General features: G+C 40.4%; 2 protein-coding genes across 2 annotated transcripts; both read right to left on the reverse strand.

The window, feature by feature from the left end:
• Nucleotides 1-816: 816 nt before the first annotated feature.
• On the reverse strand, nucleotides 817-7016 carry septin4a (septin 4a). Its single transcript, XM_053331310.1, has 12 exons — nucleotides 6910-7016; nucleotides 5427-5795; nucleotides 4977-5073; nucleotides 4068-4154; nucleotides 3816-3939; nucleotides 3584-3718; nucleotides 3364-3481; nucleotides 3080-3181; nucleotides 2885-2981; nucleotides 2401-2563; nucleotides 1336-1438; nucleotides 817-1252 (listed from the first exon to the last, which is right to left on the reverse strand). The coding sequence occupies exons 2-12, from the start codon at nucleotides 5763-5765 to the stop codon at nucleotides 1181-1183; spliced, it is 1437 nt and encodes a 478-aa protein (XP_053187285.1). The 5' UTR covers nucleotides 5766-5795; nucleotides 6910-7016; the 3' UTR covers nucleotides 817-1180.
• Nucleotides 7017-14413: 7397 nt separating this feature from the next.
• On the reverse strand, nucleotides 14414-24650 carry LOC128371103 (LIM domain kinase 1-like). Its single transcript, XM_053331308.1, has 15 exons — nucleotides 24449-24650; nucleotides 21422-21560; nucleotides 20513-20622; nucleotides 20145-20318; nucleotides 19901-20006; nucleotides 19549-19820; nucleotides 19278-19467; nucleotides 18333-18419; nucleotides 17948-18079; nucleotides 17807-17866; nucleotides 17640-17705; nucleotides 16875-17061; nucleotides 16641-16696; nucleotides 16284-16441; nucleotides 14414-15811 (listed from the first exon to the last, which is right to left on the reverse strand). The coding sequence occupies exons 1-15, from the start codon at nucleotides 24490-24492 to the stop codon at nucleotides 15214-15216; spliced, it is 2379 nt and encodes a 792-aa protein (XP_053187283.1). The 5' UTR covers nucleotides 24493-24650; the 3' UTR covers nucleotides 14414-15213.
• Between the last annotated feature and the right edge of the window lie 531 nt (nucleotides 24651-25181).

Consider the following 25181-nt stretch of genomic DNA (forward strand, 5'->3'; position numbering starts at 1 on the left):
GGTTATGCAGATTGCCCTGTGCATGATCGAGTGTGTGCGCGCGTGTGTGTATGCAAGCTACTTTTTTACACAGAGGTGATTTATGGTATGAGTCTGTTTGGGTGCTATCGTGTGTGCCTACACTCAGTTTTCCTGAACACTGTGACAACTTTGGCAGAACACGTACGCATGGAGCGAATGGAAGAGACAAAAGATTTACTGTCATTGTTTGTTTCTTTTTCTTTTTCTTATGTTAAGTTTTTCCATTTTCCCAGTTGGACTGAGATGCAGTGGAAAAAGTGGGAAAAAAAAACAAGAAAAAAAAGATGTTGCTCTTTTCTCAATAACATAATAATGTCTAATATTCAAATTGAGTTTTGTAATATTTGTATGTATGTATGAAAGTTTTGTAAATCTGTGATCGTATGCACGTTTTGGCATATGAGTGTATGTATCTTCAAATTTTAAATGCTTGTTTCTGTTTGGTTGTTTTGCATGTAGATTGCTGTTTAGGTTCTTTTGTTTCAAGGTTTTTGTTTTTATGTTTCTTTTTGGGACCATGTACAATACTGTATAACGTGGGCAGGCTCTTGGACCTCATGCTACATTGATATTATATATGAATATATAAAACATGTTTTCCCTATGGAGAAAGTTTTAAGTTATATATCGCCTGTACACTTTGGGCTGCCTTTTAGATCTAACTGTCCACTGTTTAAGATAACTGATAATAGATAAAAATATTAATGAAGAATTATGCTGATGAAATAATAAATCTTATTACATTTACAACACATCTTACTCCTCCTGTGTTTAATGGATTGACGTATGTTTGCATGCAGTTTGAAAGCTTTTTTATTGATGTTTTTAGACTTTATCATTCATACAAAACAACAAATTAATGTCAGAACAAAAGATGAAAAATACAAAAAAAAGGACAAAAACACAAAACTTGACTCACAAGTAATGAAAAATGTAGTTTACAGATTTAAAACCCAACGGTCGACGTCACTACTACTGCCTCTAGATGGCAAACACCATTAAACATGGATTCTCACCTAGGATCCCTCCTGCAGCACAATAATCAATCAAACTGTTAAGTGGTTGTGGTTCATTTTTCAGAGACAGTCAGCGATTCTCCATCTCCTCTGAGCATCAGGTGTTCCTGTTTTATCTCCTCTCCCAGGGAATTATGGGAGAATCAGCAGCCTTCTCTCTGGCTGTTCTGCATCTGCTCCTGAATCCTCTCCAGCACCTCCTGCATCCTCTTCAGCTGCAGAGAGGAATAAATAAAGTAAAGCAAATACCTCTGTAACCGATTGAATGAATGGATGACTCGGAGAAGCAGAGACGCACCTGTTCGTCTTTCTCAAAAATGAGTCGTTCCTTCTCAGTGTCGACGACGGCCAGCGGTAAAGGAATATCAGTCTCACTCTCCTCGCGATGCTTCTCACGCAAACTAAAACCCAGAATCATAAATACAAGCACATAAACAAGAAAACAAACTGAACATTTGGCATCAGTATGTACATGCTGCAACTGTGCTAACAAATAAGGAACTAAATGACAAAATAGTACCTTATGTACCTACTAGAACACTGCGCTCCCAGCATGCAGGTCTACTTGTGGTTCCTAGTATCTCTAAAAGTAGAATGGGAGGCAGAGCCTTCAGCTATCAGGCTCCTCTCCTGTGGAACCATCTTCCAGATTCGGTCCGGGGGGCAGACACCCTCTCTACATTTAAGAGTAGGCTTAAAACTTTCCTTTTTGATAAAGCTTATAGTTAGGGCTCTTGGAGCTCTTAGCTTATGCTGCTGTAGGCTTAGACTGCCGGGGGACTCCCATGATACACTGAGCTCCTCTCACCTCCTCTCTCTCTCTCTCTCTCTCTCTCCTTCTCCCTCTCTCTCTCTCTATCCATCCATCTATATCCATTAACATTCATGTACTATTAATGTATTCAATAACCTAAACTTCTTCCCTGGAGTTGTCTGTGCTTTCTCATCTCACAGGTAATCTGGGCCTGTAGACGTCCAGATGACAGATTCCAGTCCCGGACCTTCTAGCTTCATTGTTGATTTTCATTGTGTTTCTCTCCTCTATCCTTCCTTTCTCTCCTCTCTACCCCAACCGGTCGAGGCAGATGTTTTCCCACTTTGAGCCTGGTTCTGCCTGAGGTTTCTTCCTGTTAAAAGGGAGTTTTTTCTTGCCACTGTTGCCAAGTGCTTGCTCATGTGGAAATGGGTCTCTTTAAAATTAAAACCTGGAGAGTTCGGTTTAGAACCTGCTCTATGTGTAAAGTGCCTTGAGATGACTTTGTTTTGATTTGGCGCTACACAAATAAAGATTGATTGATTGACAAAAAGAATGACTTCAACCAAATAATCAATCATTCCTTGTTTGCATCCTGACTCTGCCCACCTGCGTTTCCGCTCCTGCACCACCATGCGTGTCATGTTCTGGATGCACTGGGCTCTGTAGTTTTCATAGTGTGTCTCCCGCGTCACGTCCTTCAGATCCTGCATGTGGGTCCTCACCAGCATGTTCCTCAGCAGCAGGAAGTCGGAGTGAGTGGGGTTCTCCACTGGCCATGTAATGACAACAAGCTACTGGGTCAGGCATGGATCTTTTTGTTTTTGGTTGTTATGGAAAAGAGCAACAGCGATATGTGAAACTGAGACAAAATGTATAGAGTATAGTCGTTAACTGGAACATAAAGAAACACTCAGTGATAAAGTAAAAGTAACATAAATATCCACATGATTTGAAGATGTGATTTGGAGTATTTATAAATAAATGTACCACAAATATCTGCCAAAATTGCTGAATTCAAAGTACAAGCTACCTAAAACTTGAATTAAAATAAAACTGGACATTGGACTGAGAGTGTGTTTGTGTGTAATACCTTCTACCACACCCCAGGGGTAGACACGACCCCTGACCTTGCGACCTTTACTCTCCACCTGAACGTTACTCCCAATTACTGCGAACGGTATGCTGTCCTGCAGAGAAAAGCAACAACAATAAACTGTCAGTCCTAAATTGGATGAGATGACACATTTTAACCATGACAGATGAACTGGGGAGTCAACTGAAGAACCTTTAGTATTTGGTCCTGTTTCTTATAGTCTTCGTCCTCATCGGAATCGCAATCAGGAAACTGGTAGATGTTGATCCCGAACTCCTTGATGTCCTCTCGGATCTGAAGAACATGCATGAAGATATTGACACAATAATATGTTTGAGAGAAAGACACAAAGAGAAATTAAGTGAAAACATGAAACTTTCTTTACAGAAGATCCATAGGTCCTTGAACTATCTCTATAGAATCCATAGCTGGAGAGTCTGAGGTGCTATTAAAACTTCAAAACTATCATCTCATACCTTCATCTTCTTTCTGCAGACCTCTGCATGTGTCAGACTGTCAGCTTTTGCCAAAACAGGAACTATGTTGACTTTTTCATGCAAGGACTTCATACACTCCACATCCAGAGGTCGAAGACTGACGGGAGAAAAACACACATGCATGTACATACATATGATACTTGAAACACTTTTGGTTTGACCATTACCACACTGTTTTATTAGTTTAGCTTCAGCGTACCCGTGGCCGTATGGAGAGATGAAGTACAGGCAGCAGTGGACTCTGTTATCCTGAATGTTTCTTCTGTTCAACCCACTCTCATCTCTGAAGTACTGTTCAAACTGCTGGTCGATGTAGTCTTCTATTGGCTTCCAGCTGATGCATACACATAAAAACACATCAGTATGATCATGATGCTGTGAACATGTGTGTGGAGTAAAACTACACTGCAGTCGCATGTCGATGCCCTCACCTTTCTGTGTTGTTGACAGCGTCTCCGAACCCTGGTGTGTCTATGATGGTGAGCCTCAATTTGACTCCTTTCTCCTCAATGCTAATGCCGTGTTTGATTATGTCTATTGTCTGATTGATCCGTTCTGCAGACACATACAAATGAACAGTGTGAATAGATACGTACATGAACACACATTCACACACATTAAGGTCAGAAAGTAGCAGCGGCATCGAGGATGGTTCAAGCTACATGGAACAGAAGTGATCTCACCTTCTGCATTAGGAACCTTTCGGTCTTTATAGAGGTCTGTGAGAAACAGACTGTTGATCAGTGTGGATTTACCAAGGCCAGACTCTCCTGCACAGAGAAATAGAGATGCTTTAACCCTGATACCTGAAACAGCATGGGTCAAATATCCCATTCAATCCTATTCAGTCATAGAGCAGTAATGGCATTAATCTGCACAGATGACGACATTTCTGTGTCAGTTTATTGACATCCACTCTGATGTTATTGGTTGAAACTTTCTTTTTTTATTTATTTTCATCTGTGTGATTTTCATGCTCACAACCAAAAGTACTTTATTGAAATATTCATCTGGAGCCATGGGTTTGTCCAGGGTTTTGTCCAGGTATAATGTGACAAAAGAGCTATCAACTTCCATTCTAAAATGTTCCTTATTTATTTAGTAATGTGTTGTCAATATGAATGAATTAAAGGGCAAGCCCAAAATATATGAAAATGGTATTCCATTTATTGAACCACACTGCCTCCTACAATAATCCTTATATAAATCCTGCTGTATAAATGAGTCACACAATACTCTTCAGCAGAACTGTCGATAGGATCTTGAGTTGGTTGTTCGAGCCTGGCTGTCCCACATATCGTTCCAGTCATCCTCAGATATATCCAGGCCCAACTCACTCTCCTATTTCTGGTTGACTTGAACAGTGGAGAACACCTTGTGATACAAGGTGTATGTTGTCTTTAGTCTTATAGGCATCGATTAATATATTGACCAAATTAGGTTAGCTGAAACTTTCTCAATGTTTGTATATGACGTGATTGTTGTGTACCATCTTCCTTTTAGGAGAGAAGTTTTTATCTATCCAACCATTATGACAGCTTCATTCAAGCCTGAGAAGAAATTACAGTTAGTACACATAAGGAACAACTCACCTGCCACCATAAGTGTAAATGTGAAACCTTTCTTCACTGTTTTTCTGTGAACCTGATTGGGTAATGTAGCAAAACCCACATACTCCTTGTCCTGATCCTGCAGAAAGAAAGCACAACATTTAAGTATGCTAGCATGTTGTTTATGAGTAAGGGTGCTACTCATAACACAAAGTTGAGAATCAAATTATTTGTTTTAATATCAGTAAATACTGGGAGATTTCAATACAAAGCTATGAAATAATATTATTGTGACTGATCAGTTGATTTACACCGGTCATTCAATTAAGCTCATGGATATCTTATTTAATTGTTTTCCTTCTTGAAATTATATTTTCATTCTCCTTATAGAATATATGCCGTCTTTTCAATCTCAAAACACTCTTAATGAACTACATTACAAAACAGACAATAACACATAGATGTACACACACAGGTGGCAAAAAAACACACCTCTGGGGAGTCGTAGGGATCAAAGCGTCCCCATGGGCTGTGTGAACGGGAGACTGGGCTGAGCGGACAGTCCACAGAGCTCTGAGACATAAGCTGCCTCCTCACAGGCAGTGGCTGAAACACTGAGTCCGATCCCTTGCGAAATGGTCCTGGGGGAGCTGTCATAGAGCCTGTGGGGTTGCAGGGTATGGGACGGGGCAGACTGGGAGTCCCAGGAAGGCTGGGGAGTCTCCCGTTGGTTGCTGACCCAGTCCGCTCTGCCTCACCATAGACCGGCACCTGGTGGCCTGTTGTGTGTTGATGTTCGCCAGGCTGTGAGGTGGGAGGCAGGTCTCTCATGGCATAGGGAAACTGTATGTCCTCGTCATCCTGAATGGACAGAGTGGACAACTGGAACAGGAGGCAGTAGAGATATACATGGCTTTATATGGACTATTAATACACACTGAAGTGCTTGTTGTTTGTATTTTTAACTTTGAAGCTCATGTACACAAAGCTAATACATGAAAATATATACCAGGGTTTTATGAGTCTTTCTTTTGTCCCCTTCTACCTTGGTCACCTCACAGACAGATTTCAAGATTAACTTTTTTGAATGTTCAGATTTTACCAGCCAATAGATTACCATTGTTTTTTGGGCTAGTGAGTGAAGCATATCTACAAGCCACTTGGATATTTTACCAGCATTTGGCTAGTGCTACTTTTGAGTAATTTCCCCCTGAAGTGACACTACTGGCTACAGCCTGAGCAGCTAGGACACACAAGCCTCAACATGTCTCTAACAGTAGATGCACATTTCTCTGGTTTCACACTGTGCTCACATCCTCCTGGTGACCTGGTCAAAAGACAGCAGAAGAAAACACAACCCACACTGTGGCTGGCCTGATCAAGGTTCATCTGGCGTCCCTCTACCTGTCAGCTCTCATTACCCACAGAGCTTTGCAGCGGGCTTAACCCAGCTTCTAATGCTCTGACAGAGTGGGGGTTAGAGATTTAACTCTTACACACACACACACACACACACACACACATTAACACACAAGCTAGAAACACAATCATTTAAGACTATTCTACAAACTTGTCCTACCTCCTTTTCTGACAAAGTTGCAGCTTTTTTGGGCAGAGATGATAGCATATAGTAGAATTAGTTTTTAAAAAATGGATAAAATGCAACACTATAAATTTCTTTGGGAAAAAGGCTACTGTGTACTACCACAGTGTTAAATAAACTTCAACATGTATAGGTCACACACAACCCACACACTAAAATGGGTGTAACAGTAGTGAGGTGATAGAAAATACAGTAAAATATGCCAAAGAGGATATAATTCAAATTCACAAATATTAACATGTGTAGGAATATTATAACCTGTTATGGTAGTTGCTCCAATTCCTGAGCAGTCTATGCTATAGAGACTATCTAAAATATCAATAAATCAGTAAAGTAACAGAGTTGTGCAGGTTTCTCAGTGTGTAAACATACCTTTTCTATTGCCGTGGAACCTGACCGGAGAGGACATGTGCTCCATGAAGCGGCAGCAGGCTTCTTAAACCCCAGATCAGAGGCAGAAAAAGGATTAACTACAATGTTAGTGATGCAGAAACACCAAACTATATGAGAACTAATAAAACGTGATGAGGCATACAGTGTATTTGCGTGCGCATGTATGTATGTGTGTGTATGTGTGTGTGTATGTGTATGTGTACGTATGTGTGTGTGTGTGTGTGTGTGTGGATCAGTGCATTAGACTGAGCTCTGGATGCACTGAACTCAGACTTGCTGCTCTGACGTGGAAGAGAGAGGAGGAGAGTGTTGCCAGTTTATTGGTCCATATTTGTTGATATTTGTTTGGAAAGGGTTTAGTTATTGCTGCATAAGTTTTTTTATTTTGACAAACAAGGTCAAAGAGATATCCTTTAAAATGCTTCAGTTTTTAACTAATTATTATATGTAGAAACTCCAGAAAGATGTAAGTTATACCTTTTGTAGCTTAAAGTAACGCTGGTACATTCATTTTGCTTTTGCACATATACAAACAACAGTGAAATAAATGATCACGATTTATTGCTGATCATATCTAACCTCACTTTAGAAAAATGCATTGTTTATATTCACTAAATATGACATGAATCTCTGCTCATAATTTAAATTAAATTATTTGCTAATAAGTTTGTATTAAATGTACAAAATGTATTTATATTTGCAATTAAAAAAATCCTAAGCAAAAATGAAACATTCAAATTATTTAATGAAAAACTCTATAAATCAGATCTATCTGCCAACAAAAGTATACAAAACAGTTTTCTCGATAGGCTTGAGTTCCCCACTCTTTCTCCTGAGGACCAAGAAATGCTAGACAGGCCAGTGGAGCTTTCAGAGTTACAGGAGGCCCTCGCGTGCATGAAGCTATGACAATCAGATCCCACCCCCTAATTGCTGGAGTAACAATTTGAAACTACGAACACTGTATTGGCCTTCATGCAGATGATATTGTACTTTTCTTTAAAAATCTGGCACAGTCCTTACCAACACTTACTAAATTATTGGAGTCTTTAGGGAGTTTTTCTGGTTACAAAGTAAATAACACAAAGTCTAAGACACTGTTTCTTGGGAAGAATGAAAGAGGCTGCCCTCCAGTGTCGAATACATTTCAAAATTCACTTTGTGGCTTTACCTATCTGGGAATAAAAAGAGAACTATAATTCTATTTTACATCTGTATCGGAATCCTTTAAAAGATGGTCAGATCTTCCCATATCTTTAATTCGACATGTCAACATTGTTAAAATGAATATCTTGCCCAAATTTTTATATCTTTTCCATTAAATCTATTTAATGAACTGAAAGAGTTAACAACTAACTTCATTTGGAATAATAAACGCCCGAGACTCAGACTCACACAACTTTACTTGCCGTATGAAAGAGGAGGACTCCAAATCCCAAACTTTCTCTGGTACTATCGGCCAGCCCAGATTAGAGCAGCCATGTATTGGTTCGTGGACGGTGCTTCTGTGGATTACAACACCCACACACTTCTCTATTTCATCCAGAAGCAAGACTCTACAAAGGCAGCATGTAGGCTAAAGGTATGAAAACTTGCTGCACTTAAAGCATGTTGGATATTGTTCCCCTGATTTAGTACTTCACATACTGTATATTCTCTGTTGATTTAGACTACTGATGAGCACAAAGCTGTTACTGGTTTCTCGCCCCAAAACCACAGAGGGAGCCCCAGGTTCAGCACCCTGGATGACCTCATGGTGGTAAGTGTTCCTCACTTTACTGTGAAATTGAATTAAGAGCAAAGGTAAAGAATCGGATTAATCTGAACGACCATTGACTTTGGCCAAAAATATGAAGGAAAAGACAGCATTAGTTGATCCGCTGAAGCAGATGATGTGTGTGCATTCTGAAAAGACAAAAGAGAACAGCACCAAGTCACCACTTCATAAACATGAGCCAAGGGGCTGACGATGATGACACCAGCTCTGAGTGAGTGACCATGTGGTAGAGTTAATACAGTTTGTAGATTAAATGTGATATCAGATACAAACTTTACTAGATGATTGATTGTTAATTTGGTTGAAGGATCCATTCACTCATTTCTTCGTTGTCATGCTTCTTCCACTGAAACAACTCCACCTGCTCTGATGAGTTGTCAAGAGCCAAGGTCCATTCCCCACATCTGCAGCTGATGAGGTTTCAAGTACACTTCACTACACAGATGACTGTGATGCTGCAGCTGGTGCAGATGATGAAGCAGCAGCCACATCTGCCTCCTCTGAGGAAACATCCACTTCACCTCTAGTGACAGATCTGAATGATGCGGTTTCAGTTGACCAAGGTCCAGTCACAACATCAGACAGATGAATCCAATGCTGCTGCAGTTGATGACGCTCCAGCCTGCTCTGACTTTAATGATGCAGCATCCACAGTACCTCCTGAGACTGACCCGTATGAAGCTGATTCACCTGATGAAGGTCCAGTTGCTGTATCCTCAAACGACGGAGTCTCAGATACTCCCACAGAGACCGACATACATGAAGCTGGTCCTGATGAAAGCACAGTCATGGACTCTGATGCAGACTCAGCTACCAGCTCTAGAATAAGTCAGAGGAAGCCAGTGAAAAGTATGAAGAGGTTCTTTGGCAGGCTGTTTAGGGCCATGTGCTGCTTTTGCTCTGCAGCTGCTGCTGAATAATTCCATGCTTTTATTCTATGTGGAATGTGTAAATTCATAAAAATAGCAACTGAATTGAATCTGTGAGCTGTCGGTAAGCAACTACAAAATCCGTCATAGTAGCCACAGAAGTGGTCTTAATGGCTTAGTAGCTAGAAGTAACAGTAGTATAGTTTTATTATTAATGATAGTGTACCAACAATATAACATATATAATATATATAAATCTTGCTAAAATTGTAAAAAGTGGATAAAATGGTCCAAGGCTGGATGTTGCAGTAGCATATTAGATAAATCTTAAGTAGAATCATAGTTGAAGAAAAAGACTATAAAGTACTAAGCAATGATTGTTCTCTGTTTGCAATAGCCTGGTGACTGCTCTCGTTGCAAACAACACACAATTAATTGTGAATCAAAATGTATCAAAATGCCCGAGAGCAAATATTCTAGAGCGCTATACACTCTAAAATCTTTGCATCTGGCTACGCAATTTAAATGGGTGAAATACAGATAAAATGACATGTAAGCTATGCCTGCACGAATGAGAGGCTACAAATATAAGCATAAATTAATTCTGCAACGTAGATATAACCAGCTTCATTTTGGTCTCTCAAAATTCTGTGGGAAACACTGCAAGCTGTTATATTACTTGCCTTTACACACTTAGTCATCCCTCATATCCCTGACACAATATCGACATTGAGGTATTTGGTCAAAAATATTGTGATATGTAAGCTATATGTCACATGACATTTAATGGGAGATTGTTAGAAACATTTAAATATACCCATTTACCAGCAGCAGGTTTCATCTTCAAAATGTCTGTCAGTGTCTAGACAAACATTTAAGGACAGACTCTGCTCTAAAGTTACTGTTTTTCTCTGCTGCAGGTTGTTGACATATTGGAATCTAATGTTGGTGTTCCCAAAATTCAAGTACTTAATTGTTCCTGTAGACAGAAACTAATCACCTGTTACTGTCCCGAAAAAACTGTTGAAGATACAGCCCTCTTCTTCCACCGAGTTGGGGAGTAAGTGTGGGCAGGTGCTGAAGTCTCCAAAGGCCAGCTATGTACGTGTTACGCCTCCAAGAAGTCCAGCACTGACTACAGCTGTCAGTCAACATAGAGGTCGATCCTTCCCAGACTCCCTGGTTGTGGTCTAAATAATAATAATTGTACTTTTATACCACAAATTATGTAAGCACAACAGTCATTGTGACACTTCACACGGTTCAAAGTCAAAATCTGGACTGCAGGTATTTGGTGATGTTTGTGTCTAACAAAAGACCTACCGCCTTGTGATTCTAGAACGAACACGCTAGAATCACTGTTTGTTCTCGAATCTAGAACGACCACGCTAGAATCACTGTTTGTTCTAGAATCTAGAACGACCACGCTAGAATCACTGTTTGTTCTAGAATCTAGAACGAACAAGCTAAATTATGATTCTAGAACGAACAAGCTAAATTATGATTGTAGAATGTGCACAGTTACTGGGTTGCTCAGTCAGCGTTGGAACTATGAGAACAAAATACAAATATTTAGTTAAATACCAAGCTCAAACTAAAGTAAAAATGTCCTGAGCATTTGTTGTGACAGTGTGTGACCCACCTTAACTCAGCTACCTGGTGTCTGAGCATCAACGACAAGCTAGTGTCAGCAGCGCTCCTGTGTATGTGTTGGACAGGACATCTCTAACAGCAGGACAAAGTCTAATGTTATTCTTTCTGTTATAACTTTTTGATCCATGGAGGTGTTGTGCGTAAAATGCTGCTCGAACCAGGAAAACCAAGTTAAAAATCTGTGACGCCATCACAATGTAAAGTATGTGGGCCGACCGGGAAGTCGCGGCCTGGGCCAGCAGGGAAAACACTCTTTAACACTATTGCATATTCAGTTGGTGCTATACACTGTTTTTTGGAGTCTTATATCACTGAATGTGCGTCATATTTTGTCAGGTACCCCGGCTCTCTTGTGCATGCTTTATGTGAGTAGCTGCCTGGGTGTAAGGTAGCGAAGTTTAATTGGGGCCACTCTCAATAAGCAAGCAGGGTGGATCTGATTGTGAAGCATTGGTAAAGCGCTCTGAAAACACTGCACTCTGAATTAATCACTTATATCATTAAAAATATGTGTCGTTTAAGTGCTATAGTAGCCTATTTGATTCAGTGACGATTTTAGATCATTTTAAGGGTGCCCAAGCACCCCTAAAATTTGATCTCAGCACCCCTAAAAATAAATAAATAATGATTGTATTTGTTTTCCTAAAAAAAAAGATATATATATATATATATTATTTAAATATATAAATATATATTATACAGCTTTATTTATTTTGTGAGCCTATCTGTTAGAAATGGGACAAACGATTATGCTACAGGTTCAAATGGTTTTATTTTAACAGGTTTAATGTACCTACTTTGGATAGTCATTAATATTGTCTTTCCGTTCATTAACTATCTCAGGCTCCTCTCTGTAGAAATCTATGATTGTTTATTCTGAACCAATTTTATTATACACTATAGTAGACCACTCAACTTTCTTGTTGCAATTTCCGTGATCCAGTCAAATGAGTAATTTAGCAGGGGGTTTGGAGCAGGCCCGTCGCAACAGGACAGGCAAACCAAGCAATTGACTTGGGCCCCGAGCTGGCTGGGGGCCCCCAGACAACGACTGGTTATGAATTGAATGCAACGACAAACTGTGTGCGCGTCCCTTTAAATGCTGTGATACGGTGGCCGAGCCCCGCCATAGCTGCAAATAAAAGTAACGCTGCAAACAAAAAGAAACGCTGCTGCAAATAAAAAGAAACGCTGCTGCATATAAAAGAAACGCTGCAAATAAAAAGACACACCGCAGCAAACAAAAAAAACGCTGCAAATAAAAACAAACGCCGCTGCAAATAAAAGAAACACCGCAGCAAACAAAAAAAAACAAAACACCGCAGCATATAATAAAAAAAAACGATGCAAATAAAAAAAGCCACAACAGAAGTGGATTACCGGGGACTGTTTTTGCCGAAACACCGGAAGAAGAAACAACAACAACAGGACTACGAATTGGAAAACGAACTAGAAAGTAAGTGAAAATGGTAGTGTTTAATGTCGCTACATGTACTTTTTAATGTGTTATTTGGTCAGGCGATGTAGCCCCAGGTTTGAAGTCGAACTGGAGAATGCCGGTGTATTGTTAGCTTCGGCTAACACGGGGAGACCACTAACGAGAGTGGAAACAACTGACGGCTACATAGTTCCGGGCCGGCAGCTTATTACTGTCGTTGTTCCGCCTACGGGACGGGTCGGAGGTTGGGAGGTAGCCACAAGTCCTTCTGAATGTTTTAAACACTAACCCTTAAACATGTATATTCATGCCATACATTGTTAGAAAGCATAGGTTGCCCTGATTCATTCAAGACCACTCACGAATTATATTGGTTGCTCACAGCTGTAATAGTATTAGCGATTGGCTCGGCTAGCCACTCAGCTAAAGTAAAAACAGCTATAATCTCTACATACCTTCACAGTCTTCCCTTTATCCACACCGATCATCTTATGACTCAGGACTTTCTGTACAGCTCGCCAAGTATCCGTTCTTGTGAAATATGAAATCCGTTTCCATAACATCGAAATACTTTCCTCAATATGTCCATGTATTTAGTCCAACACGTAACATAATAACACAAATAACAAACCATATACGGTCCCTTTTACGTCTTTTCCTGACCTACACGTACAAGCAACAACAACACAAGCAACATCGCCTGACCAAATAACACATTAAAAAGTACATGTAGCGACTCTTTCTAGTTCGTTTTCCAATTCGTAGTCCTGTTGTTGTTGTTTCTTCTTCCGGTGTTTCGGCAAAAACAGTCCCCGGTAATCCACTTCCGTTGTGGCTTTTTTTATTTGCATCGTTTTTTTTTATTATATGCTGCGGTGTTTTTTTTTTGTTTGTTTGCTGCGGTGTTTCTTTTATTTGCAGCGGCGTTTGTTTTTATTTGCAGCGTTTTTTTTGTTTGCTGCGGTGTGTCTTTTTATTTGCAGCGTTTCTTTTATTTGCAGCAGCGTTTCTTTTTATTTGCAGCAGCGTTTCTTTTTGTTTGCAGCGTTACTTTTATTTGCAGCTATGGCGGGTCTCGGCCACCGTAATGTGATGGTCAATGCAGGAAAGTGCAGCGACACTGTTATCGGAATCCCCCTCAAGGCCCCCCCCCCCCCACACAGTTGCTAGCTCGGCGGCTAACTCGGTTGCTAACTCGGCGGCTAGCTCGGTTGCTAACTCGACGACTAGCTCGGCGGCTAACTCGGCTGCTAACTCGGCTGCTAACTCGGCGGCTAACTCGACGGCTAACTGAGCTAACAGGCTAACTGTAGAAGGGATCATCTATGTCCCCCGGTCACATACAAAGCGGGGAACATAGGGATGATCCCTGTTTTGATCCCCTCCAAGTCCATTTTGCTTGGGGCCCCCACATTCCTTGAAACGGCCCTGGTTTGGAGACTTGCAGGGCATTGTATGTGAAATTCTCATTAGGAGCTGAGCCCCCCTAAAGGTCTGATCCTAGAATCGTCCCTGATTTGATTAATAGTAAAGTACAGATGTAGTGCTGATTTGCGACTTTTTTCTGCTCCAAGCACCCATAGTGTCTTTACCGTAACAACAGGAAAACATTTCTAAGCGGCGGCTGCCTTGACCGGGATCACCTGATCACAGTAGCCTACAGCAGGTGAGTGTTCAGTATCTGGTTCATAGTTTCTGTGATTACTCAGGCAAATAGTGAGTCATGTGTTGTTAAATGCATTCAAATGAAATTATGTTTTTCTTTATTAAGTTAACTACAGTTGTTTTATATTCACAGCTCAGTCTGTTGGATATGAACCTGAAAATGTTTAACAGAAAATGCATTTCACATTTTGATAAATAATTGACCCATACAATGTAGCTTAAAGTAGACCTATTAAGTGCTATATTGCGTTTCACAGCTTCTGGGGTAAGTTAAAACTAGAACCCAACCTGTACATTGGCCAGCCAATTTTAACTTATCGTAGCTATACCAATATCCACACACATTAGCTGATAATTTAAGAAAAAACTGAAGTAATTTAAAACAAAATGTTTGGGGTTATTGAGAAACAGTGCTGTAATTACATAGTCCGTCCACCAGAGAGAGCACAGAGGAGTTTTGAAGAATTTAAGAAATCCTCATCAAAAATGTTTTTTAAGTGCTTTTGTAAAATAAATGCTGACCAATATACCATTACTGCATCTTTAAACTCTCAAGTATTGATGCATAAAAAATTCAGTATTGGTTGGGTTCTAGTTTAAAACATAAATAGTCTACTGGCTGGCAGAGCAATGTGAGGCAAATGTCATATGCTAGGCGATGTGATTAAGCTGCATACAAATCATGTAATGTTTCTCATGTAAATTATCCCATTTAAATTTCTTTTGGTAGGTTTATGATTCTGCAGGTTTTCCATGCATTAATCCTCTACATAGACTACATCTTCATGATTTTTCCAGCTTTCCCCCATATGTTTGAAAAGGCATATCCCTCAAAACTGGACATTGTAGACTTTTCTGGTGTTGGCCATTAGATTAATCAGTCAGAGAAAGGAGCTGTCCTCTGTAGAGTTTTCCCACAGAACTGTCTTTCTGGGTGTGTTACACCAGTCTAGCAGTGAGTTGTTGACCTGCAGTGGTTGTGAGGGCTCATGCTGAGGGGTTGGCTGCCCTGAGAGGTTGTGTTCATATGTTTCAGACCTTTCCTTGCCCAAGTTTCTGCTTGTAGACCTGTAGCACCTCTGGCGCTCTTTTTGTGAGTGGTCCTTACAGTCTTTGCTCAAGCAGGAGTTACCATTCTCAGTCCTCGTGTCATGATGGTCATGCATGTGTTGCTCTCCGTCATAATGACTGCTAGGTGTGCTATTTTGGTCTTCGCTCTGAGTAAGCTGATTAGGCTCTTTGTGGTTATTTCCATTGTCTGAAGATTGTGTGGCGTCCGGGCTCTCTCTGTGTAGCTTTGAAGAGTGGGTTTGTTGATGAGAGTTAAGGGTCTCGTCCTGATTGTGAAAGTGGCTTTGGTGGTTGTGGTTCTGCCAGAAATCCCTGTGGAGCTGCTCTAACTCGGAGAGCATAGGTAGGCCGATGTCAAGGTGCATCAGCAGGTTCTCCAGCCACTCCTCAAGCTTTGAAAAGGATGGACTGTAAGAGTTAAAGACAAAGAGTAGTGATTAGATGTTTGTAGACTCTGCATGCTGAAATGCAGTGTTGTAAAACAATATATTTAGTTGTTTATTCTGCACTATATAGTTTCAGTTTGTTTTGCTTAGTACACTATTGACTGTTTTGGGAGGATACAGAGAGTATCAAGAGTGCTGAAAGAGTGTGTGGGCTCATACTAGCATTTCCTTTATTACAACATTATTATTGTGCCACATTGCTTTGTCATCATTGGGTGGAGCTGACCACACTGGAGTCACGATGGACTAACTTGCCCCAAATTATACACACCACTGACCCTTTCCCATTAATGAAACGTATTTTATTAAGTAGTGGTGGGCTTTTGTTTGAAACATATTGAAAACAGAAGGACCTAAGCAATATTTACATATATCTCATATTTTGCCTTATAGAAATTTTAATTTACAATTATCTTGGATTTATGCATTCATACCGTTTTTCAGAGTCCATGTCACAGCAGCGCACAGCCAGCGGCAGGAAGGCCTGAGGGCACTGTGGAGGGTGGTACTGCTGCAGGAACTCAGGTACATTTAGACCAAAGTCATTTGTCCGGGGGAGGTAGTCAGGGTCGGCACTCACTTTACCTATGATCTGAAGAGATTGATGCATTCAGCTTTAAAATTGAAAAGATGTTTCATAAATGACAAAAATATGAATGATATACGTAATTTCTTTGAGATTTAACATTTTCGCTTAGACTGTTCAGTCATCGTTTCATCTTGTGAATTCTTTTGAAATCAACTGCTTATTATTTTTTTAGGAGTACTTTGCTCTTCCAAGATGTTCTTACCTCACATATCATGATACCAAAGGAAAATATGTCCACCCGTTCATCATAGCTTTTCCCTGAGAAGTGTACAGGAAAAATTAGTAGATTAAACAACACAGATAATGTGTTGTGTGTAGTCATACAAGGTTTCCTGTTAGGCCTAAGAGTCACAGCAGTTCTTTTACACAAGTGAGTATATTAGGATTAGTTACTCTAATTTCTAATAACTAATAGCCTGGACCCTTGGGCACTAACCATGGATCATCTCAGGGGCCATCCAGTAGGGGTTTCCTACGACGGTGTACCGCTTCCTCCGGTCAGGCCTCCGGAGCTCTGACAGTGTCCCCTTTGCTGGCCGTTCCAAAGAGGTTGTTTTGCTCTGATTCCTCTCCTCCACCACTAACCGGGCAAGACCAAAATCTGCCACAACCACAGACTGGTTCTAAACAAAGTGAGAGAGAGAGAGACAAAGATATACTAAAAATGTCAAATAAGGAGTAACACTGCTCTATTTTTTAGTAGTTGATATGAGAACTAACACACCGTGAGGTTTTATATGTGCTCTGTGTTGCATTTGTTTTTCTCAAAACTACACATCACATTTCCCATAAACCTAATCAATTGAAATAGATTATGTATTCAATAAGGTAAAGCTAACATTAAGTTGAAATTATACTGTTTGAACAGTGGATATGATTGAATTTTTAGTCTAGATAACTGGCTTAATGTGTTCTACATGGGTCGTTGCAAGTTAAAAGGAAAAAAGAAATAGATAAAAGGTTTGTGAAGAGATTAGATTTATCATCAAGGACTTTCATTCAAATAGAGCCGGTGATCAGAATTCAACTTTGGTCCACACATCTTTAAATTAAATGAAGTAACAACATATCAATGAGCACTGCAACACACCCTACTGTAGAAACTAAGATATTTAAAACTTAACATTGTCATTTTTATAATTTTTGATGTGCCATGAAGAGATCTAATGTTTCCTGACTTGTGTATGAACCACTTGCTTACCTCTTTGACCAGGCAGTTGTATGAGTTTAAATCTCGGTGGATAACATTCATGGAGTGCAGATATGCCTTAGAACAAGAGATGTTATGTACATTAGGTAAAGTTGGTTCCAGATTAAGTATTGTGGACGTTATCTTTTATTTTTATAATATTGATAGGGAAGACTCACCATTCCAGCCGCAATGTCTTTGGCATAACTCACTCTTATGCTCCAGGGGAAATCCTCGTCCTGCAACAACAAGATTGTGACCAACATGCTGTGTCTCAGTATTTAGACAGTACCAGCAGTAATAGTATAAACCTATCTTACCATTTTCACGATGGTCTCTCGGAGAGTTCCCCCCTGGATGTATTCAGAGACGAAGTTTATTCGTTTGTCTTTATAAAATAGCCCAATGAACTTGAGAACATTGGGATGATCCAGACAGCGCATCACCTTTACCTGTGTAAAGTTAGTGGAAATGTGGTTATAATCACATCATAAAGTTCCCCCTTCTTTTTTCAGTGTATAACCTAAAATGGGTTTTAATAGTGAAGAAAACCCATCTGCTTTAAATGGGAACTCCATCAATTTTACACTAGCAGAGTTGGTAAATATGGGTATCTTGTGTCAAGCTGACTTGTTGACCTTCCTGGCCATCAAAGATGTGAGTTTCTTCAATCATGTGGCTTTTTGTGCTCTGATGACCACTTACCTCCTTTAAGAAAGTCTGCTGTGTCTCTTCATCAAAACTTATCAACTCCTTCATCACCATCACCTCCCCAGTCTCCTGATGTGTTACCTTGACAGCAACAGGATGATCACAATGCTGGTTAAAATCAACCTTACAAATACTGACAAATATTGACCAAAACCCCTTTAGTGTGAGCCAGACTAAAGGAGTTTCGGTCCAGTTTATTCCCGATTCACCTTTCCTGACAATCAGAAGAGAGATCTGGTCTGGGACCTTGGTTCGTACCGATGTTCAGCACAGATAATCTGGTAATTTCAGAGGTTTACAAATACAATCTTCAACTTCCAGAGCTTCTCGCAGATTCATCAGGGCCACACCAATATGTGATATTTAGGATTTAGAGTCTGGATAGTTACGTCAATACTTTCTGAATGTGACCACAACATCCAATGAGAGATAAAAGTCTACATGGATACGAACTTTTGTAATGACTACCGAGAACAAACAACAACAGGCATACTACGGGTGCATTGGACAGCTAAGATGGAGGATAGATGGCCAGAACAAGAATATATAACATGTCTTCCATGATGTACTATAACCATACGGACAAAAAGAAGAGCTTTACTAAAGTAAATTGTTTTGCACCATGTCTCCATTTTCTTTACATCTGCTTCGCCCCGAGATCACAAGAGGTGGTGCATTACTCAATCTGGCATGATAATCTTAATAATATTCTGTAGCGTGTGATGAGCCATTATTTTTAGATCTTGTGTAAATGTTCGAGATTAGAGAGAAGAACATCTGTGAAGTTTCTTTTTGGGTGCATGATGCAACCCTGTTTAATAATCAGATTTAAAATTTTTAATCTGAGCCTGACTTAAGTTTAGATTCATTTCAAATGCTTTCAGGAAATTACCCTGGGACAAACTGATAGAAAACTAACTGTGTAAGTAACTGTGGTACCTTGACAGCCTGTCCAAAGCAGCCCCTGCCAAGCACTTCTCCATGGATAAGGTCTGAAGGTCTGAAGATGCGATGGGTCCGTTCTCCAGGGTCCACACGTAGAGACTCTGAGCGAATCATGTCTCTCTTCTGAGATAAAACTGACAGTGCTCGGGGGGATAAGGGACACTTATCTATACTACAGCTGCGCCTAAGACAAAAGAAAAGAAAGACTTAGACAGAGAGAGACTGCGGAGTAATATATCAAAGTAAGCCAAGAGTCTGCACTTACAGGATGTTTCTGGATCGCATTCCCATGCCTCCTTGGTTACGAGATGGTGAGATACTCATCCTGATTGGTTCATCTGTCTCCTCTCCCAGACTTGGCTCCTCCTTCAGACTTGGCAGTTTGTGTGTTGAAGTAAGTTTGTCACGGACACAGGGGTCAGGACAGGTGATGTCGTCCTGGACACTGGCAGATTGAGGATGATTGTCAGAAGAAAGTGGGATGTGTTCAATTGTCAGGTGTAGTGGTCTGTTTGTGTCCTTGATCACACGGTTTATCTAGAAAAAAGGATGTTAAATAATTTTTTGTCATTCAGTTATGATATTGTTGTTGAATCAGTGGTGGGGTTGAGGTCTACCTCGTCTGGGGAAATGTTGCGGACTGGGATGCCGTTGACCTCCAGTATGTGGTCCCCAATGTGGACATAGGACAGCAGGTCAGGGCTGAGGACCGCTGAGTCTAACCTGAAGGAGAGTGACAATCAATGAATAGGTGGGGGAAAGGTGGGGTAAGACAGGAAAGGAGGGAGGGGAAACTGCTTTTGTTTTTAGTTGAAGTTCAGCAACTAATTAAATGGAAGATTTACAGTTAGTTGAACTCACTCTGTCACAGTGACGAGAGAGCCTTTCTCTTGGCTCAAGTCGGTGGCTACAGTCAGGCCTCGTTGGCTGCCTTCTAGGGGAGGGAGAGACACCAGCGCCACCATGTGGGGTCTCTTAGTCAGCCGAGTAGTCGACCTCACAGCTGATACTACACCCTTAGGGAAACAGGAACCACTGCAGGAAAAACAAAATCCAAAGACACAAGCATCAGACACAGAACACACATCAAAATCAAAATGTGTATAGACCAACAATAACTTTCTGTTTTCTGTGGGGGTTGTTCAGCTTCTATCTTAGATAATCTCATTTGCAGTTCTGTGTGTGTGGATGTGTTTCATTTGTTCCTCTGCTGTCAGCATTAAACTCACCAGTACAGTTCGGAGCGTTCGATGAGCATGTAGGTGTCTCCATCTCCAATGAGCCTTTTACACTGCATACAACTGAAGCATTCAGGGTGGTACCTCTGCTCTCCAGCAACCTGTTTATACAGGGAGACAATGTGATATAACACAATGCAGAGGCTGCAGGAATAATATTGTTTTTTATAAGATGACATTTGGTGGGGTTTGACTTGAGGGGACAAAAGCAGCTGTGAATTTTGGGCTGTGAGTTTTTTTGGTTCATTCCTGCACCAAGATCCTGTAGTGTCAGGATGCTTTCAGAGGATTTCCTCTGGTTTGAAAGCTGAAAGGAAAAAAAGTGTTTACTTTCATATTAGGGGAAAGCAAGAGACAGGAAGGCTTTGAATGTATGAATAGTTGGTGAGAGTTGGTATTTCTTGTCACAGTGTTTGATCCCGTAGAGATTATGGCTGCACTATATAATGTACATATTTGATATTTGTATGGGAACTTTGTATAGGGTTTGTGAAATTTTTCAATAAGCTGTTTTTGCACTAACCCACCTACTATGAATCCATTTGTTACTGGTTTTGGAGTGAGTGAGCAGAAATACTGAAAAGAGGATTATCTACTGAGCTCAGGACTGTTTGTTGTCTGCTCCTGTGACTAATCAAAAATAATATTAGTCAACATTACAAAATAAGACCAGGGAAGATCAGGAAATTAGACTTTTCATCTTATGTAGCCTGTGTGTACAGCGCATCTGCAGCATGCACAGATAGTGAAGAACAGTTTAATTGTTTTATTAAGTTGCAGTATTTCCTAGAGGAGGCAGAAATGACGCACGATGAATCTCTTTCATTGCTAGTCATAATCTTTAGGTATAAACCAAGATTAGAGTATAGTAAGTCTTATTTTTAGTGATTATTGTGTTACCATTATAAGTCCATTTATGATGGTCTCCTTGCAGCCGTGGCACTGCTCTCCATACCGAGCCCAGTAGTGCTTCTTACAGTAGAACTGTTCCTCTTTTTCATAGTACCAGTGAGTAAGGGTGCAGCTACATTCACAACACCTAAAGACAAGGGGGGAGCAGAGGACAGTGAGATGTAGGACGTTGAAACAATGAGACAACTCAAGAAACAAGAGAAAATGCAGATTCAGCTGTGCGACAGTAGATACTTCAGATGCGTGTTTGAGCAGCAAGTAACATGAGCCTCATCAGTGATGGAACATATGAGACTTTAGTGGAAAGTTGACCTGCTAGATCGCCACACACAGGATCAGGTAGTACACGTCCAAGTCAGTGGGACCATAAATTATTGTCTTCAGTTTAGCCTATTTTTAAACATTCAGTGTCAGTGATAACCAGCTCCTTTCCTCTCTTGATCCGTTGGCGTTAAATGATGACAATTCGATGCTTTCATTAGCCACACGAATCGAGGCTTCTGGTGTTTTCTCCAGCACACAGCTGGAGGAAACTTAGTTGTCGTCATAGCCGCTGTTGAGATGATTTATTAGATCCTGAATTACTGATGTCACTGTGGAAGAGCGCACATTGTCCTCACTGTCCATGCTACACACAGTCTTTGTCAGCCGGGGGACAAATTAGTATTGCCTCTTACAAAAGGACTACTCATGGAGGGTCACTGGTCAGTCATATGTCCTCCTGAAAACACTCTAACTTAATGTTTTTTTTGCACAGTCACACCCAGTCCAAGATTGCAAAACAGATCTAAAAGTGCAAATATTTCGACAGTTTCCACTTAAAAAAACCAAACCAAACCTTGTTCCTTAAATGCAGTGCATGTTCACTTTCAGTCCTGCAAACAGAAACTTTCAGTGCCATCAATGCTTAAACTGGATATAAAAAAAGAATACCTCTGTACAGTAAAAACCTGCTTCCTTATCTCCCCCAACACTACAATTGGAGTGGGAGGTCACTTCCTGGACAGAGTACAGCTCCATGTTTCCTCCCAGCCTGAGTTGTAAATGCCACACTGCTCTTACAATAGAGAATGAAAAGAGTCATTATTGAGAATGAAGTCATTTAAGGGAAAAGGAGACTTAAGACCCAACCTTCCACGTAATGTCAGCTAGTAATTCACTGTGATATGAATCATTTTTTTATTAAGTTATTCTTGATCATTATTGCATTCTTTGTAGTTTTGATCATGTTTAACATGATAAGCAAGATCCTTGTTTTTTATGTTCTCACTAAGTGGTCATGTGGTGCTGTGGTTGTTTGTGTTGAGTTTGCCAAAGATTGGTTCAGTGTCTGGTGTACACAACTGTTCCTCTCTTTCTTCTTTTAATTTCGCAGAAACTGTTGTTGCTGCCATTCGTAATGAATAACACATAATTTCCTGCGGGGTTTTTTAATGGGGAAGAGATACCTAATATTTGGTTGAGAATGCGAATACTTTTATGAAATGGGAATAGGATCACTTTTCTCTCCACTTTTTAAATATTTTGAAAGAAGAGCAATGTGATCATATACAGCTATGAAATAGATTATTACTTAACCCTCCTGTTGTCTTCCCATCGACTGTGCAACTTTTGTCCTCCCAGGTCAGAATTGACCCAGTCTGGTTTGACTGTTTATAAAGCGTATACATTTTATCACTCAATTTTGCATTAGACCATTTTAGCCAACTTCATTCCAAATTATTACCACAGATTTTACACATATTTTGGAAATTATGGTCAGTAGGCCTAATTTAAATTAAATTACACCTCATTTTTGAGTTAATGCCTGTTGTCCTGAGGTCAAAATTGAATACAATTGTCAAAATTGAGGGCTAACAGATACAGATACAGATAGTTGTGATAATGAACTTCAAATTCAATGCAGCTCATATTCAGTAGGATTTGAATGAAGTAAATAAAATCACAAACAGTCCTAACAGATACTGCTGGGGTCTGCTGGGGATGTAGTGTAGTCCCCAGTGCACTGTAACAAATCTAATAGAGCTGCTTCTCATTCATTGCTGAGGAAATAATAAAGGAATAAAACCGTCAGACAGCTGCAGGTTTATTTCTGACCTCCTCTCTTTGTTATTGTGCTGCTGGCGACGGATGTGGAACCTTTGAGCTTCACAGCTGCGATCCCCATTAAACATCTGGTGAAATAACCCTGGAATCAGCCCCAGACCTTGCCTACATCCAGACAATTTATCCTCTCTACTTTTCATTTTCTTTCTATTTCTCCACCTGAAAGTATCCACCTCATCTGACTTAAGCTGCATCTTATCTTGAGTCATTCATAAACCTCTCTGTCTGAAGATCTGTTCTCTCGAGGAGAGAACAGACAGACACACTATCACCTGGTGTACATTAAACAAACACGTTATGACGTCAGGACATCCTTTAGGTCAAATGTGAAGAATCTGATGTTGTATTATGTTGCTACGGTTTCCTCCTTGTTGTGTCTGTGTCTCCTTGCTGGACTTCCTTTAAAAACAGTGACAATTGTTTCTGATGTAACTGTGTCATTGTGTCGGAGTAAAAGAGTTAGTTTAGTAAGAGATTAGTTTCCTAATGGTGTGATATATGTTGTTTAAGCCTGTAGTTTATTCTGTATGTGTGTTTTAATGAAGACCTGAGGATGGATTCAGACAAATGTCATTTAAATAAAACAAAAAAATAGTAATGATTGTACTGTAGACGGATAACTGGCCAGGCCATTACTTTGTTATTATTGTTGTTTCAATAACTACTCATACATGAATAGATGATGTGAAAGTAGAGAGACTATTCAAGCATGACTTCGCAATTCTGTTTGTCGTGGCAGATGAGGAAGTATTGCAAATGCTGTGCTACGGTGTTTAAATTCTGTTTCTCTCACTTTCCAATCACTCTTTCATACATCTGTCCCTCCTTTCCCTCTTTTCTCTCATTTCCCTCACTCTCACTTGCACCCACACACCCCAGCAATCAAACATGAAACACAGTAGCTCTTACCTTCCTTTCATTCCTCTCCGAAACCTCTGGTCCCGTCGTGACATTTTTCTCTGTCAGTTCACTGATAGACAACTATCAATCCAATCTGAAACAATCCACCCAGTTAAGAAAGGAGCCGACTGGCCTTGTGTGTACATGAGTGGGTCATTCACGTATTCAGCAGTGACTGGTAACAGAAGTTGTATTTTCTTCTCTCCCTCTCTTTCTCTCTATGCGCCCAGACGCTTCCTGTGCAGATGAGTTCCTTTTCTGTAGTGTGCAGAGTGGCTGTGTGAGAAAAAACAGTGACCCAATGACACCAGCTGGCAAGTCCCTCTGCTGGCTGCTGAGAAACAGACCTATCCCAGTATAGAAGTTCTGCTCCACCCTCCCGCTCCTGTTACTTCTAGTATGTAGACCTCTAGAAGATACAGTTACACTTCTCTGCACCACCAAGACCTGAGAGGGTGACACCCAACACCACAAAATCAGGATGTGGGTTTGTTTGGGGTGTTATCCATACGTTAAGACATCTGTGTTGTTGTTTTTATTCTCAGAGAGAGAGTATTAGAGAGCGAATCAACGAGTCTGAGTGTTTTGAAATAAGCTCTGTTCTCATCAGCACCGTCATAATCTCTTTATGAATGCCCCAATTACCGCACTGTCCTGATCCTGCAGTAAAGCGCTCTATTCATCACACACAACAAACAGAGAGAGATTGAGTGGGAAACATCTCAGCATTAGAAAGAAGAAA

Source organism: Scomber japonicus, chromosome 13 (assembly GCF_027409825.1).
Source record: "Scomber japonicus isolate fScoJap1 chromosome 13, fScoJap1.pri, whole genome shotgun sequence".
Taxonomy (NCBI): domain Eukaryota; kingdom Metazoa; phylum Chordata; class Actinopteri; order Scombriformes; family Scombridae; genus Scomber; species Scomber japonicus.